The sequence below is a fragment of the Mobula hypostoma genome, chromosome 2, assembly GCF_963921235.1.
Source record: "Mobula hypostoma chromosome 2, sMobHyp1.1, whole genome shotgun sequence".
In the NCBI taxonomy this organism is placed as follows: Eukaryota; Metazoa; Chordata; class Chondrichthyes; order Myliobatiformes; family Myliobatidae; genus Mobula; species Mobula hypostoma.
In genome coordinates this window covers 120327526-120345439 of record NC_086098.1, presented here as the reverse complement: position 1 = coordinate 120345439, position 17914 = coordinate 120327526, and the positions used below count along the sequence as shown (strand labels likewise).

General features: G+C 42.5%; 1 protein-coding gene across 1 annotated transcript in view; it reads right to left on the bottom strand.

The window, feature by feature from the left end:
* LOC134357440 (dynein axonemal heavy chain 8-like) overlaps positions 1–17914 on the bottom strand; it is a 1088497-nt gene that overhangs the window by 128875 nt on the left and 941708 nt on the right. Inside the window, exon 74 of the mRNA XM_063069028.1 lies at positions 1628–1783. Coding sequence (XP_062925098.1) covers positions 1628–1783 — 156 coding nt within the window. The remainder of the gene's footprint in view (positions 1–1627; positions 1784–17914) is intronic.

Below are 17914 nucleotides of genomic sequence, written 5' to 3'. Positions count from 1 at the left end.
TAATATTAGAAATATCTTTACAAAATTTTTCCAAAAGAGGGCAAGACCAGAACATATGAGTCAAAGAAGCTACCTCAGAATGACATTTGTCACAAACAGGATTTATATGGGAGTAAAAACGAGCTAGTTTACCTTTAGACATGTGAGCCTTATGTACCACCTTAAATTGTATCAACGTATGTTTAGCACATATAGAGGAAGAGCTAACTAATTGAAAAATTTTCTCCCATTTCTCTATAGGTAAGTGAAGTTGAAGTTCCCTTTCCCATTCATTTTTAATTTTATCAGATATACATGGCTGTATTTTCATAATTATATCATAAGTAGTTGTTATTAAACCCTTCTGATAAGGATTTAAACCTGAAAATTTTTCCGTGATATCAGTTGAGTATGAAGTTGGAAAGGTAAATAGCGTAGAATTTAAAAAGCTTCTTATTTGTAAATATCTAAAAAAAAAAAAGGGATCTGGGCAAATTATATTTATTGGACAACTGTTCAAAAGACATGAAACAGTTATCCAAGAATAAATCACGAAAACATATTATACCCTTCATTTTCCATATCAAAAAGGCTCTATCCATAACAGAGGGTTGGAAAAAAAATAGATATAACAGGGTTTGCTAAAATCAATTTGTTCAAACCACAAAATTTATGAAATTGAAACCATATTCGTAATGTATGTTTAACTATTGGATTAACCATTAGTTTATTCAATTTAGAGACAACAAAGGGAGGTGAAGTTCCTAAAATAGAAACCAATGAAAACCTTTGTAAAGAGTAACATTTAAGGTTTACCCATTGTGGACTTGGGATTATAACACAATCTTGTGTCCAAAATATTAAATATCGAATATTAATTGCCCAGTAATAAAATTTTAAATTCAGTAATGCCAAACCACCGTCTTTTTTGGACTTCTGTAAGTATATTTTACCTTATCTGGGATTTTTATTCTGCCATATATAAGAGGAAATTTTAGAATCAACAGTATCAGAAAAGGATTTAGGAATAAAAATTGGTACCGCTGGGAACAGATATAAAAATTTAGGTAGAATAAATAGCATTGACTTGGCCGATCAGTGATAAAGTCAATGGGGACCATTTAGTAAACAATTGTTTAACCTGATTAATTAATGGTAAAAAATTGAGCTTAAATAAGTCCGTATACTTCTTAGTAACTTTAACACCCAGGTAAGTAAAAATAGTAATCAATCTGAATGGTGAAGTCTATAAATGGGAACCTGCACATTTAATGGGAAGAGTTCACTCTTACTAAGATTCAATTTGTAGCCAGAAAAGTTACTAAACAGAGCAAGCAGAGCTAAAACAGCCGGAATGGATTTCTCAGGGTTAGGGTTCTAACATTTAACTGTTATTCATTCTTTGGGGAAATCCTCTTTCTGTGGATGTTTGTGAAGAAAAAGAATTTCAGGATGTATAAAGTATATATTTCTCTGACATTAAATGTACCTGCTGAAACCCATTGAAAGGCTAGGTGTTTAGTTATATGATGCAACCCAGGTCCTTTCATTACTAAGAATGGAAAATTTTGTCTGAGGGACTACTCTTTATCAACTTTTGCACATAGAACTAGAATCTTGCCTATAGAAAAAGTTTGTGTATTCCTACCTGTAATTCATTATTTTGCTCTTTCTTCTTAATCCAATTTTTACCCTGTGTCTGAGGGTCAATGAGAAGTGGATATCTGGTTGCTTTGGTGACAATTATACCATTCTGAACTGACAAGTCATCACTTGGTAATCCCTGTAGATTCCACTCACTGATCTGCAGAAGTAAAATCGGAGGCTTAGTGAGTGCATGATTGTATAGTTCCAGAAATGACCAATGAAAACTTCTATGATTAAGGCTTGTAGATAATTATTAGTAGTAGGTAGCCGAGCAATTAGTGACATTTGTGAATTTAAATCATACCACAACACGGAATAAAACTAAATTCAATAAACCTGGTTTGTATTTTTTTTAATATAGAAAATTGTATCTATTCCTGATGTATTATGCACTGGGTTGGAGGTACAAGAGGTGGGATAGTATCACAGCTACAGAAAGAATGAATGAACTTTCTACTGAGTCAGTGTGGGTGAAGTCAGAAACAGGAAGGGAGCAATCATTTTACTGCAAGAATTCTACAGTATAGACTCCCCATAATAACAGAAACACCGAGGAACAGCTTTTGGAAAGGGCATAAAACAGATTTTTTTGCCATTGGTGACTTCAACCTCTTTAATATTGATTGGCACTTCCTTAGTGCAAAAGGTTTAGATGGGGTGTCCAAGAAGGACTCCTGACACAATATGGCACTCTCCTCTAGTTAACCTGACACAGGGCTTACTAGAGGAAATGTCATACTGGATCTGGTTCTAAGCAATGAACCAGGGGTTATACCTCTTGGTGGGTGAGCATTTCAGAAACTCCCCAGCCTTTACCATAACTTTAGTGCAGATGGTATGGGAAAGTACTTAATTGGGGGAGGGGGAAATTATGATATTATTAGTTAGGAACTGGAGAACATAAATTGGGAATGGATGCACTCAGGGAAATGCATAATGAAAATGTGGATGTTGTTTAGGGAGCACTTACTTGGGGTTTTGGATAGGTTGTCACATTGAGACAGGGAAAGGTAGTGTGAAGGAACCGTGGTTGACAAAAGATGTGGAACATCTTACGAAGAGGGAGAAAGAAGCTTAATTAAGGTTTAGGAAGCAAAAATCAGACAGGCTCTAGAGAGTTACAAGATAGCCAGGAAGGAGTTTGAAGATGGACTTAGGGAAGTTAGAGGGGTCATGAGAAGTCCTTGGTAAATAGAATTAAGGAAAACCCCAACCTCTACACATATTGTATGTGAAGAACATGATGATGACTAGAGTGAGAGTCTAGATCAGGGATAAAAGAAGAAACGTGCTTGGAATTGGAGGAGGTAGGGGAGGTCCTTAATGATTGCTTCATTTCAGTATTCAATGAATTGTTTGATATGTTTGTGAGGACAGCATAGACATGCTAATATGCTAGAACATGTCAATAGTAAGAAAGAGGAAGTGTTAGAACTTTTGAAACATTAGCATAGTTAAATCCCTAGGCTGCATGGGATATACAATACACCAGGTTACTAAGGGAAGTAATTGCAGTGCCAGAAAGATCTTGTGGTCCATGTCCATAGAACCCTCAAAGTGCAAGTTGACAGGGTGGCAAAGAAGGCGTATGGGGTGTGTTGGCCTTCATTAGATGGGAGATGAGTCAAGAGCCACAAGGTAATGTAACACACATCAAAGTTGCTGGTGAACGCAGCAGGCCAGGCAGCATCTCTAGGAAGAGGTACAGTCGATGTTTCAGGCCGAGACCCTTCGTCAGGACTAACTGAAGGAAGAGTTAGTAAGAGATTTGAAAAGTGGAGGGGGAGATCCAAAATGAGGTAACACAAGTTAATGTTGCAACTCTATAAAACCTGTTATACTACACTGGAATCTTGTGCTCAGATCTGGTCACCTCATTACAGGAAGGATAGAGGAGCTTTTGTGAGGGTTTTGAGAAGAGATTTACCAGGACGTTGCCTAGATTAGAAACAATTTCTTTTGAGGATAGGATGAGCGAACTAGGGCTTTTCTCTTTGGAGCATAGGAGGATGAGAGGTGATTTGATAAAGGTGTACAAAATAAGAGGCATAGATCCAAGTAGAAAGCCAGATGTGTTTTTTTCTAGGGCGGAAATAGTTTATACTAGGGGGCATAATTTTAAGGTGATTGTTGTGAAGTATAGGAAGATATCAGAGGTAATTAATTTTTCTTTTAAACACAGGGGTGGTGAGTGCATGGATCTCCACCCTGGGTGGTGGTTGAGGCAGATATATTAAGGGCATTTAAGAAACCCTTAAATAGGCATATGGATAATAGAAAATAGAGGGCCATGTAGAGGGCATAGACTGGTCTTAGACTGACCTTAGAGTGGGGTAAAAGGTTGGCACAACATTGTGGGCTGAAGAGCCTATTCCGTGCTATAGTGTTCTATGTTCGGTGGTTGGGAGCAATATCCATCTTCCTAATTGCTCAGACATCTTCAGTCAAAGACAGTTATATTCATTCAAGTCTAACAGCTTCCAAAATTACACCTGTTTAATGAAGTTAATTTCATAAAGTGCTCAGTTAGCACTCAATGTTTGTGCACAAATTTCAGGTGCAACATGTGGCAAATTATGATGGTGTGGAATACTCAAAGATCAATATTCCAATAAGTATTTTCCAAACTATTTCTCTATCCTAGATCTTGTAGCTGCCTCGCTTTGCTGGTATGCTATTTTTGAACACATCTCAGCTCTAAGGTAGGCAGAATAGTAAGTGGCAAAGAAAACTACAAAGCAAAACCTGTCAATTTGACAAATGACATATAATGTGGACTGATATGAAATTATTCATATTCGTAGGAAAACTGAAAAAGAAGCATTATTTAATGTGAGGGATTTCAGGGTTTGAAATACTAAGAGATCTGGTTGCTCTGGTGCAGGCTTTGTATATATTCTAGTTTTTCAGGTGTAGTATATAACTAAGAAAACCAACAATGTTATAATTTATTGTTTGAAGACTTGGTATCTGTAGTAATGATTTATCTTATTTAAATATTGTTAAATTTTTATGATGCCTCATCTTTATTGATTTTTACTGTATTCAGAATCTCACTGACATCTTCCTTTGATAAAAACACATCTTCCTTGGTCAGGTACACGATCTAACTCTGGTCACACCCTCTGCCTCTTTGAAAAGATTTCCATTCTGATCTCATCCTGTCTTCTCTTCCTACAATCTTTTCCTTTTTCACATGTCCAGAAAATCCTTCTGAATTGCAGCCAATCCTTGCTCTCTCTTTGCTTTTCTCATTTTTTAAATTCTCCCTCTAAGTTCTGTAATCAGCCTAGATATAATGGGGATCAAAGCTGTGATATACTTGATGCTTCTACTCTAGTTTACTTCTGTCTTCTTGGTCTTTCAAGGAACTCTAAGTTTAATTTCCCATCCCTTCTCAGTTTGCTAGGTAGCATAGTGGTCTGTGAAAAGCTTGCAAAGTGGCTTCATGGAGATATCTTCAGATTCAATAAATAGGCAAGGATATGGAAAGCAATGTGGAAAAATGTAAGGTTATCCACTTCAGTAGGGAAAATTGAAATGTTGAGTTTTTAACTATGTGTGGTTTAAAAGCATTTGCATTCAGAAACACTTGGGTGTTCTTGAACACAAATCAGTGGAAGGTGCCATACACGTACCGAATAATTGAGAAAACAAATGGTATTAAAGCCTTTACTTCAAGAGAATCCAAGTACATGTGTTGAGACATCATGTTTCAATTATGTAGGGCACCGGTGGCCCTGTATATGAAAAACATATAGATCTGGTCTTATCATCTAAGAAAGCCATAGTTGAGAGTGAAGGAATACATTAAAGATTTGATTAATTTCAGGGATGATAGTTTTGTCATGTAAAGGGTTCAGCAGACTGGGCATACCTTGGACTTGTACACTTTCTGGATCCCTTTCTGTATCAGATGATAGTTTAGTAACAATTATCCATTACAAACCCAGACTCTCAGTTATCTTGACTATGTTTTCTCCTAACCTGCTTCTTGTAGAGCTGCATTCCATTTTTCTAGTTTATGCATTTCAGCTGCATTTGCTTTGATGTCAAGAAACTTCATAAAGCTTTCTCTGAGGTGTCTTCCATTGTCCTTAATTGTGGTTTCCCTTTTACCACAGTCAACAATATCTTCAGTTACATCTTATCTATTTCCTGCGTTCTAGCTCTTAATCTCCCCTCTTAGCCAAAACAAAGTTAAAATACCCCTTATCCTTGCCACTACACTGGTCTTCTTTCATCAAGATTTTAGGACTGGTGGATGCCTGTATTATCATGCAGGTGGTCATGGAGGCAGATACAATAGGTTGAAGAGATACAATTAAGAGGCTCTTAGATAGCACATGAATATGCAAAGATATGGAACATATGCAGACAGAGGGATTAAGTATCATTAACTTAAATAGTTCAGCACACCATTATGGATGTAAGGGTCTGTACCTGTGTAGCACTGTTCTATGTTCTAAGAGCCAATAAAAATCTGTCATATCTGCATATACTAACACACTTGGCAGTCCATTCCAAGCATCCACCACTCTGTAGAACCCTTGTCCGGCACATCTCCTTTGAATTTTCTTCCTCATCTTAAGTGCGTGCTCTTTAGTATTGGAAATTTTCGCCCTTGGGGGAAAAACTGGCAGTCTACTCTTTCTATCCCTCGCATACTTTTATAAGCTTCTATTAGATTTCCTTTCAGCCTCCAACACTCCAGAGAAAACAAGACTAGTTTATCTACCCTCTCCTTATAGCCATACCCTCTATCTAGGCAACATGTGGGTAAACTTCTTCTGCACCTTTTCCAGAGATTCCAGGCCCTTCCCACAATGGACCATCCCAAAATTAATGCAATACACCAGATGTAGCCGAACCAGTATTATATAAAGCTGCAACATAACTTCCTGACTTGAACTCAGTGCCTGAATTCATTAGGGCAAGATTCAAGTTAATTTATCACATGTACATTAAAACATACAATGAAACATGTCAACAACAGGAATTCTGCAGATGCTGGAAATTCAAGCAACATACATCAAAGTTGCTGGTGAACGCAGCAGGCCAAGCAGCATCTGTAGGAAGAGGCGCAGTCGATGTTTCAGGCCGAGACCCTTCGTCAGGACTAACTGAAGGAAGAGTGAGTAAGGGATTTGAAAGTTGGAGGGGGAGGGGGAGATGCAAAATGATAGGAGAAGACAGGAGGGGGAGGGATAGAGCCGAGAGCTGGACAGGTGATAGGCAAAAGGAGATACAAGAGGATCATGGGACAGGAGGTCTGGGAAGAAAGACAAGGGGGGGGGTGACCCAGAGGATGGGCAAGAGGTATATTCAGAGGGACAGAGGGAGAAAAAGGAGAGTGAGAGAAAGAATGTGTGCATAAAAATGAGTAACAGATGGGGTACAAGGGGGAGGTGGGGCCTTAGCGGAAGTTAGAGAAGTCGATGTTCATGCCATCAGGTTGGAGGCTACCCAGACGGAATATAAGGTGTTGTTCCTCCAACCTGAGTGTGGCTTCATCTTTACAGTAGAGGAGGCCGTGGATAGACATGTCAGAATGGGAATGGGATGTGGAATTAAAATGTGTGGCCACTGGGATATCCTGCTTTCTCTGGCGGACAGAGCGTAGATGTTCAGCAAGGCGGTCTCCCAGTCTGCGTCGGGTCTCGCCAATGTATAGAAGGCCACATTGGGAGCACCGGATGCAGTATATCACCCCAGCCTACTCACAGGTGAAGTGTCGCCTCACCTGGAAGGACTGTCTGGGGCCCTGAATGGTGGTAAGGGAGGAAGTGTAAGGGCATGTGTAGCACTTGTTCCGCTTACACGGATAAGTGCCAGGAGGGAGATCAGTGGGGAGGGATGGGGGGGACGAATGGACAAGGGAGTTGTGTAGGGAGCGATCCCTGCGGAATGCCGAGAGAGGGGGGGAGGGAAAGATGTGCTTAGTGGTGGGATCCCGTTGGAGGTGGCGGAAGTTACGGAGAATAATATGTTGGACCCGGAGGCTGGTGGGGTGGTAGGTGAGGACCAGGGGAACCCTATTCCTAGTGGGGTGGTGGGAGGATGGAGTGAGAGCAGATGTACGTGAAATGGGGGAGATGCGTTTAAGAGCAGAGTTGATAGTGGAGGAAGGGAAGCCCCTTTCTTTAAAAAATGAAGACATCTCCCTTGTCCTAGAATGAAAAGCCTCATCCTGAGAGCAGATGCGGCGGAGACGGAGGAATTGCGAGAAGGGGATGGCGTTTTTGCAAGAGACAGGGTGAGAAGAGGAATAGTCCAGATAGCTGTGAGAGTCAGTAGGCTTATAGTAGACATCAGTGGATAAGCTGTCTCCAGAGACAGAGACAGAAAGATCTAGAAAGGGGAGGGAGGTGTCGGAAATGGACCAGGTAAACTTGAGGGCAGGGTGAAAGTTGGAGGCAAAGTTAATAAAGTCAACGAGTTCTGCATGTGTGCAGGAAGCAGCGCCAATGCAGTCGTCGATGTAGTGAAGGAAAAGTGGGGGACAGATACCAGAATAGGCACGGAACATAGATTGTTCCACAAACCCAACAAAAAGGCAGGCATAGCTAGGACCCATACGGGTGCCCATAGCTACACCTTTAGTTTGGAGGAAATGGGAGGAGCAAAAGGAGAAATTATTAAGAGTAAGGACTAATTCCGCTAGACGGAGCAGAGTGGTGGTAGAGGGGAACTGATTAGGTCTGGAATCCAAAAAGAAGCGTAGAGCTTTGAGACCTTCCTGATGGGGGATGGAAGTATATAAGGACTGGACATCCATGGTGAAAATAAAGCGGTGGGGGCCAGGGAACTTAAAATCATCGAAAAGTTTAAGAGCGTGAGAAATGTCACGAACATAGGTCGGAAGGGATTGAACAAGGGGTGATAAAATAGTGTCGAGGTATGCATAAACGAGTTCGGTGGGGCAGGAGCAAGCTGAGACAATAGGTCGGCCAGGACAGGCAGGTTTGTGGATCTTGGGTAGGAGGTAGAAACGGGAAGTGCGGGGTGTGGGAACTATAAGGTTGGTAGCAGTGGATGGGAGATCCCCTGAGCGGATAAAGTCGGTGATGGTGTGGGAGACAATGGCCTGGTGCTCCTTAGTGGGGTCACGATCGAGGGGTAAATAAGAGGAGGTATCTGCGAGTTGTCGCTGTGCCTCGGCAAGGTAGAGGTCAGTACGCCAGACTACAACAGCACCCCCCTTATCAGCGGGTTTAATAATAAGGTTAGGATTAGTGCGGAGGGAGCGGAGAGCAGAGCGTTCCGAAGGAGTGAGGTTGGAATGGGGACAAGGTGCGGTGAAGTCGAGACGGTTGATGTCCCGTCGGCAGTTGGCAATAAAGAGATCCAGAGCAGGCAGAAGACCAGAGCGGGGTGCCCATGAAGAAGAGGAGGGTTGAAGACGGGAGAAGGGGTCATCGGTGGGGGTGGAAGAGTCCTTGCCGAAGAAGTAGGCTCGGAGACAGAGACGGCGGAAGAAAAGTTCTGCATCATGGCGAACACGGAACTCACTGAGGTGTGGGCGAAGGGGGACAAAGGTCAATTGCTTTAACAACCAACACACCTTTTCATGGAGCAATGGACTTGGACCTCATGATTTCTCTATATGCTGTCAAGCATCCTGGCATTAATTGTGCACTATCCCTTTACATTTGGGGGGGGGGGAGGGGAACCAGAGTGTAGGAACAAATGTAGGGAAGAAGGAAGAAAAAGAAAATAGTAAAGTTGTTTGCACTGTTAGTGATAAACAGAGAGTAAGAGGTGGAAACTTTCTTAAATGCATTTATTTTAATGCTAGGTGCATTATAAGAAAGGTGGATGAGCTTAAAGCATGGATTGATACCTGGAAGTATGATGTGGTAGCTATTAGTGAAACATGGTTACAGGAGGGGAGTGATTGGCAACTAAATATTCCTGGATTTAATTGCTTCAGGTGTGATAGAATCGGAGGGACAATAGGGGGAGGTGTTGCATTGCTTGTCAGAGAAAATATTACAGCAGTGCTCTGGCAGGATAGATTAGAGGGCTCATCTAGGGAGACAATATGGGTGGAATTGAGGAATGGGAAAGGTGTAGTATCTCTTATGGGGGTGTATTATAGACCACTAAATGGGGAGAGAGAATTGGAGGAGCAAATTTGTAAGGAGATAGCAGATATTTGTAGTAAGCACAAGATTGTGATTGTGGGAGATTTTAATTTTCCACACATAGACTGGGAAGCCCATACTGTAAAAGGGCTGGATGGTTTGGAGTTTGTAAAATGTGTGCAAGATAGTTTTTTGCAGCACTACATAGAGGTACCAACGAGAGAAGGGGCAGTGTTGGATCCCCTGTTAGGGAATGAGATAGGTCAGGCGACGGAGGTTTGTGTTGGGGAGCACTTCGGGTCCAGTGATCACAATGCTATTAGTTTCAATATAATTATGGAGAAGGATAGGTCTGGACCCAGGGTTGAGATTTTTGATTGGAGAAAGGCTAACTTTGAGGAGATGTGAAAGGATTTAGGAGTGATTTGGGACAATTTGTTTTATGGGAAGAATGTAATAGAGAAATGGAGGTCATTTAAAGGTGACATTTTGGGAGTACAGAATCCTTATGTTCCTGTTAGTTTGAAAGGAAAGGTTAAAAGTTTGAGAGAGTCATGGTTTTCAAGGGATATTGGAAACTTGGTTTGGAAAAAGAGAGATATCTACAACAAATATAGGCAGCATGGAGTAAATCAGGTGCTTGAGGAATATAAAGAATGTAAAAAGAATCTTAAAGAAATTAGAAAAGCTAAAAGAAGATACGAGGTTGCTTTGGCAGGTAAGGTGAAAATAAATCCCAAGGGTTTCTACCATTACAATAATAGCAAAAGGATAGTGAGGGATAAAATTGGTCCCTTAGAGAATCAGAGTGGACAGCTATGTGTGGAGCCAAAAGAGATGGGGGAGATTCCGAACAATTTCTTTTCTTCGGTATTCACTAAGGAGAAGGATATTGAATTGTGTAAGATACGGGAAACAGGTAGGGAAGTTATGGAAACTATAATGATTAAAGAAGAGGAAGTACTGGAGCTCTTAAGGAATAAAAAAGTGGATAAGTCTCTGGCGCCTGACAGGCTATCTCCTAGGACCTTGAGGGAAGTTAGTGTGGAAATAGCAGGGGCTCTGACAGAAATATTTTTAATGTCACTAGAAACGGGGATGGTGCTGGAGGATTGGTGTATTGCTCATGTTGTTCCATTGTTTAAAAAGGGTTCTAAGAGTAAACCTAGCAATTATCGGCCTGTGAGTTTGATGTCAGTGGTGGGTAAATTGATGGAAAGTATTCTTAGAGATGGTATATATAATTATCTGGATAGACAGGGTCTAATTAGGAAACAGTCAACATGGATTTGTGCGTGGAAGGTCATGTTTGACAAATCTTAGTGAATTTTTTGAAGAGGTTACTAGGAAAGTTGACAAGGGTAAAGCGTGGATGTTGTCTATATGGACTTCAATAAGGCCTTTGACAAGGTCCCACACGGAAGGTTGGTTAGGTATTAATATTGAGTGTAGTAAAATGGATTCAGCAGTGGCTGGATGGGAGACGCCAGAGAGTAGTGGTGGATAACTGTTTGTCAGATTGGAGGCCAGTGACTAGTGGTGTGCCTCAGGGATCTGTACTGGGGTCCAATGTTATTTGTCATATACATTAATGATCTGGATGATGGGGTGGTAAATTGGATTAGTAAGTATGCAGATGATACTAAGATAGGTGGAGCTGTGGATAATGAAGTAGGTTTTCAAAGCTTGCAGAGAGATTTAGGCCATTTAGAAGAGTGGGCTGAAAGATGGCAGATAGAGTTTAATGCTGATAAATGTGAGGTGCTACATTTTGGTAGGACTAATCAAAATAGGACATACATGGTAACGGGTAGGGCATTGAGGAATGCAGTAGAACAGAGGGATCTAGGAATAATGGTGCATAGTTCCCTGAAGGTGGAATCTCATGTGGATAGGGTGGTGAAGAAAGCTTTTGGTATGCTGGCCTTTATAAAACAGAGCATTGAGTATAGGAGTTGGGATGTAATGTTGAAATTGTACAAGGCATTGGTGAGGCCAAATTTGAAGTATTGTGTACAATTTTGGTCACCGAATTATAGGAAAGATGTCAACAAAATAGAGGGAGTACAGAGAAGATTTACTAGAATGATACCTGGGTTTCATTACCTAAGTTACAGAGAAAGGTTGAACAAGTTGATTCTTTATTCTTTGGAACGTAGAAGGTTGAGGGGGGACTTGATAGAGGTATTTAAAGTTAGGGGGATAGATAGAGTTGATGTGGATAGGCTTTTTCCATTGAGAGTGGGGGAGATTCAAACAAGAGGACATGAGTTGAGAGTTAAAGGGCAAAAGTTTAGGGGTAACATGAGGGGGAACTTTACTCAGAGAATGGTAGCTGTGTGGAACAAGCTTCCAGCAGAAGTGGTTGAGGCAGGTTCGATGTCGTTTAAAGTTAAATTGGTCAGCTATATGGACAGGAAGGGAATGGAGGGTTATGGGCTGAGTGCAGGTCGGTGGGACTAAGAGCTTGGCACGGACTAGAAGGGCTGAGATGGCCTGTTTCCGTGCTGAAATTGTTATATGGCTATAAGGTTATATTTGATCTCTCAATGTGCAACACCTCGTACTTGCACAGGATATATTTCATCTGCCATTTCTTCACTCATATCTACAACTGATCTATATCCTGCCACATCCTTCGGTAAATCTTCTTCTACACTATCAACAAATGCCACTAATCTTTGTGTCACCTACTCAACAATCCATGTTTTCATCCATATACCAGAAACTTTTATAAACTTCTGTCAGGTCCCTTTCAGCCTCCACTGCTTCAGAGAAAACAAGCCTAGTTGCCAGTATGAATCCCTGTAGAACACCACTAGTCACTGAACTCTAGCAGATTAAGACACATTGACCACTTCCCTCTGTCTTCTATGGGCAAGCATATTCTCAATCCAAATGGCCAAGTCAATGTTAATCCCTTACAGATGAGGGTACTTTGTAAATCCTTTACTAAGATCCACGTAGACAATATCCATGACTCTACCTCACTGATTACCTTCAAGATCTTTGTAAAACAAAATCAAGTTAGTAACATGACCTGCACCTCATACAGCCATGAAGACTGTCCCTAATTAGGCTATCTTTTTCCAAATGCTCAAATCCTATCCCTAAGAATCCTCTCATAGCTTCCCTAAAGATGCAGTGAGTTTCACTTGTCTATAATTTCCAGGATTATTCTATTTTTTTTTCTTGAACAAAGAATAATGTCAGCTACTCACCAGTCCACTGGGACCTTGACTGTAGCTAGGGTTGACAAAAAGATCTTGGTCAAAGCGTCTTGTTTTCTCTCTCTCAATAACCTGGGGTATATCTCATCAGACCCTGGGATATCCACATTAACATTCTTAAAGAGACCCAACATTGCCTCTTTCTTTATTTTAAAATGCCCTCGCACATTAACAAGTCTCCACCATCTGGCCCCTCCATGACCACCCTCTGATATCTAGCTCTCAATAAAGGAACCAACCAGTTTCCCTCCCCCACCATCCACCTCTATCTGGCAGAACTAGCCCCCACCCTCAACAATTTCTCCTTCAGCTCCTCCTACTTCCTCCAAACTCAAGGGGTAGATATTGGCACCCGCTTGAGCCCCAGCTATGCCTACTTTTTCCACTATCTATGTAGAACAGTCCATGTTCCAAGCCTTCCCAGGTAATGCACCCAACTCTTCATCTGCTACATTGATGGCAGCACTGGTGCTGCTTCGTGCACTCATGCTGAGCTCATCAATTGTCGTCTGATCTTCTATAAACCTACTGATTTCCACGGCTATCTTGACTATACCTCTTCACAACCTGTCTCCTGCAAAAATGCTATTCCCTTTACTCAGTTCCTTCCTCTACGCAGCATCTGTTCCTAGGATGTGGCTTTCCTTTCCAGGACATCAGAGATGTCTTCCTCCTTCAAGGAACAGGGTTTCTCTTCCTTCACCATTGATGCTGCCCTCAACCCTATCTCTTCCATTTCCCAAACATCCACACTCACCGCATCTTTCCACCACTATTTAATAGTGATAGTTCTTGTCCTTACCTACCACCCCATGAGCCTCCGCATTAAAAATCATTCTCTGCAACTTCCACTATCTCCAAAGCAATCCTACCTTCAAACACATTTTTAACATCCCTCCCCATCTCTCCACTTTCCACAGGGATCACTCCCTCCGTGATTCCCATCTCTACTCATCCTTCCTCACTAATCTCCTTCCTGGCACTTATCCTAGAAAGGAAAGCAGCAAAAGTGCAACACCTGCCCATTCATCTCCTTCATCTCTTCTGTCACCTCCATTCAAGGCCCCAAACAGTCCTTCCAGGTGAGGCAACATTTCACCTACGAATCTGCTGGGATCGTCTATTGTATATGGTGCTCCTGATGCAGCCTCCTCTAGATTGGTGAGATCAGTTGTAAATTGGGGGACTGCTTCGTTGAGCTTCACCTGCCAAAAGTGGAATTTCCCAGTGGCCAAACAATTTAATATTGATTCCTCTACATGTTCCCTCATTTTGGTCCATGGCCTCCTCTTGTGCCATGATGAGAGCACCCTCAGGGTGGATGAGCAGCACCCTATTCCTTTTGGGTAGCCTCCATCATTATAGAATGAATATAGATTTCTCTTTCTGGTTTAAAAAAAAATTCCCCTCTTCTTCTATTCCCCACTCTGCCCTCTTACCTCTTCCCATCTGCCTATCACATCCCCCTTGATCCTCTACTTCTCTTTCTCTGATGGTCTACTCTCCTCTCCTATCATACTCCTTCCTCTTCAATGCTTTACCTTTCCACCCACCTGGCTTCACCTATCACCTAGTTATCTTCCTTCCCCTCTCCCCACCTTTTTATTCTTCTGTCTTACCCCTTTCTTTCCAATCCTGAAGAACGGTCTCATCCCGAAACGTTGACTGTTTATTCATTTTCATAGATGCTGCCTCACCTGCTGAGTTCCTTCAGCATTGTGTGTGCGTTGCTTTGGATTTTCAGTATCTGCAGAATTTCTCATGTTTAACATGCCCTCCACTGATTTCACTATCCTCCATGTTTTTCCTCCAAAGCTAAGTATTCTTTTAGACTTTGCCCACATTCTCTGCGACCAAGCACATATTCCTTCTTTTGTGCTTGAGTGGTTCTACCCTCTCCCTGGCTACCCTCTTGCTATTAATTTATGTCCAGAATGGTGTGGGATTCTTTTTCATCATACTTGCTGAGGACAATTATGGCCCCTCCTCACTATTCTAATTCCCTTCTCAAGTTTGTTTCTGGCTTCTTCACATTCAGTGGCTACTTTGGGTACACTTGTACACTTGCTCATTAAGGCAAATATCTAATCAGACAATTATGTGGCAGTAACTTAATACACAAAAGCATGGAGACATGGTCAAGGGGTTCTGTTGTTGTTCAGACCTAACATCAGAATGGGGAAGAAATGAGACTGAAGTGACTTTGACTGTGGAATGACTGTTGGTGCATGATGGGGTGGTTTGAATATCTCAGAAACTGTCGATCTCCTGGGATTTTCACGTACAACAGTCTCTGGAGTTTACAGAGGATGGTGTGAAAAACAGAAAACATCCAGTGAGCCGCAGTTATAGAGAGGTCAGAGGAGAATGACCAGACTGGTTCATGCTGACAGGAAAGCAACAGTAACTCAAATATGCATTAGAAAAGGATGATGACAAAGATGGTGAGCAGAAGAGCACCCCTGAATGCACAACACGTCGAACCTTGAATTGGATGTGCTACAGCAGCAGAAGGCCATGAACATGCATTCAGTGGCCACTTTATTAGGTACAAGAGGCACCTAATAGGTGGCCACTAAGTGTATATTCCACAAGAGTTCTGTTCAATGTTTAACTTTCTAAATCTCACATACTTCCTTTTCCTTAATGAAATTCGCAACTTCTTTCATCATCCAATATTCCCTTACTTTGTCATCATTGCAACACACACAACATGCTGGAGAACTCAGCAGGCCGGGCAGCATCTATGAGAAAAGTACAGTTGATGTTTCAGGCTGAAACCTTTCAGCAGGGCTGGAGGAAAAAAAGCTGAGGAGTAGATTTAAAAGGTGGGGGGAGGGGAAAGAGAACCACCAGGTGATAGGTGAAACCTGGAGGGGGAGGAATGAAGTAAAGAGCTGGGAAGTTGATTGGTGAGATGAGGTGAGAGGAATGGGAAATGGAGAAGGGGAGGGGGGTTGGGGTGAATTCCTGCAAGTTTGAGAAATCGATGTTCAAGCCATCACGTTGGAGGCTACCTAAACAAATATAAGGTGTTGTTCCTCCAACCTAAGTGTGGCCTTATCACGACAGTGGAGGAGGCCATGGATGGACATATGGGAATGGGAAGTGGAATTAAAATGGGTGGCCACTGGGAGATCCCGCTTGTTCTGGTGGACGGAGCTTAGATGCTCGATGAAACAGTCTCCCAATCTTTGTCCGGTCTCACCGAAGTACAGGAGGCCACACTGGGAACAGTGAACACAGCAAATGACCCCAACTGGTGAAGTGTCACTTCACCTGGAAGGACTGTTTAGGGCCCTAGATGGGAGGAGGTGTAGCATTTGTTCCGCTTGCAAGGCTAGGTACCAGGAGGCCAGTGGGGTGGGATGAATGGACAAGGAAGTCGTGTAGGGAGCAATCCCTGCAGAAAGCTCGGGGGGGCGGGGAGGGAAAGATGTGCCTGGTAGTGGGATCCTGTTGGAGGTGGCAGAAGTTTTGGAGAATTATGTGCAGAACGTGGAGACTGGTGGGGTGGTAGCTGAGGACAAGAGGAACCCTATCCCTAGTAGGGTTGCGGGAGGATGGGGTAAGAGCAGACATGCGTGAAATGGAAGCGCTGCGGTTGAGGGCAGCGTGATGGTGGAGGAAGGGAAGCTCCTTTCTTTGAAAAAGGAGGACACCTCCTTCGTTCTAGAATGAAAAGCCTCATCCTGGGTGGAGATGGAGGAATTGAGAAAAGAGGATGGCATATTTACAAGTAGTAGGATGGGATGAGGTGTAATCTACATAGCTGTGAGAGGTGTAGTCTAGGTAGCTTGTCGTCCTTGTCCTTCTTGCTGGTACAAACTCATCCTGTGCTTTGTGTAGCTGGTCTTAAAACAATCTCCATATGTCAGATGAGGACTTAGCTAAAAAATAGCTGCTTCTAATTACGTAATTTTCCTTGACTCCTGCCTAATATTCTCGTAGTTTGCAATCCCACAATTTAATATTTTCCCACAGGATCTATTCTTATCCTTATAGAGATTTAAAAACTTAAGGAGCTGAAATCACTCCCACAGAAAGGTCAATCACCTGTCGAGTTTCAATGATTAAATCATGGTCCAGCATGATACACATACTGGCAGACCACAGTACGTGTACTTGCAACACTGTGTGTCTGACAGAGTGATCAGCAGCACTGGGGCTCCACGGGGGACTGTCTTGTCTCCCGTTCTCTTCACCATTTACACCTCGGACTTCAACTACTGCACAGAGTCTTGCCATCTTCAGAAATTTTCTGATGACTCTGCCATAGTTGGATGCATCAGCAAGGGAGATGAGGCTGAGTACAGGGCTACAGTAGGAAACTTTGTCACATGGTGTGAGCAGAATTATCTGCAGCTTAATGTGAAAAAGACTAAGGAGCTGGTGGTAGACCTGAGGAGGGCTAAGGTACCGGTGACCCCTGTTTCCATCCAGGGGTCAGTGTGGACATGGTGGAGGATTACAAATACCTGGGGATACGAATTGACAATAAACTGGACTGGTCAAAGAACACTGAGGCTGTCTACAAGAAGGGTCAGAGCCGTCTCTATTTCCTGAGGAGACTGAGGTCCTTTAACATCTGCCGGACGATGCTGAGGATGTTCTATGAGTCTGTAGTGGCCATTGCTATCATGTTTGCTGTTGTGTGCTGGGGCAGCAGGCTGAGGGTAGCAGACACCAACAGAATCAACAAACTCATGCATAAGGCCAGTGTTGTTGTGGGGATGGAACTGGACTCTCTGATGGTGGTGTCTGAAAAGAGGATGCTGTCCAAGTTGCATGCCATCTTGAACAATGTCTCCCATCCACTACATAATGGACTGGTTGGGCACAGGAGTACATTCAGCCAGAGACTCATTCCACCGAGATGCAACACTGAGCGTCATAGGAATTTATTCCTGCCTGTGGCCACAAACTTTACAACTCCTCCCTTGGAGGGTCAGACACCCTGAGCCAATAGGC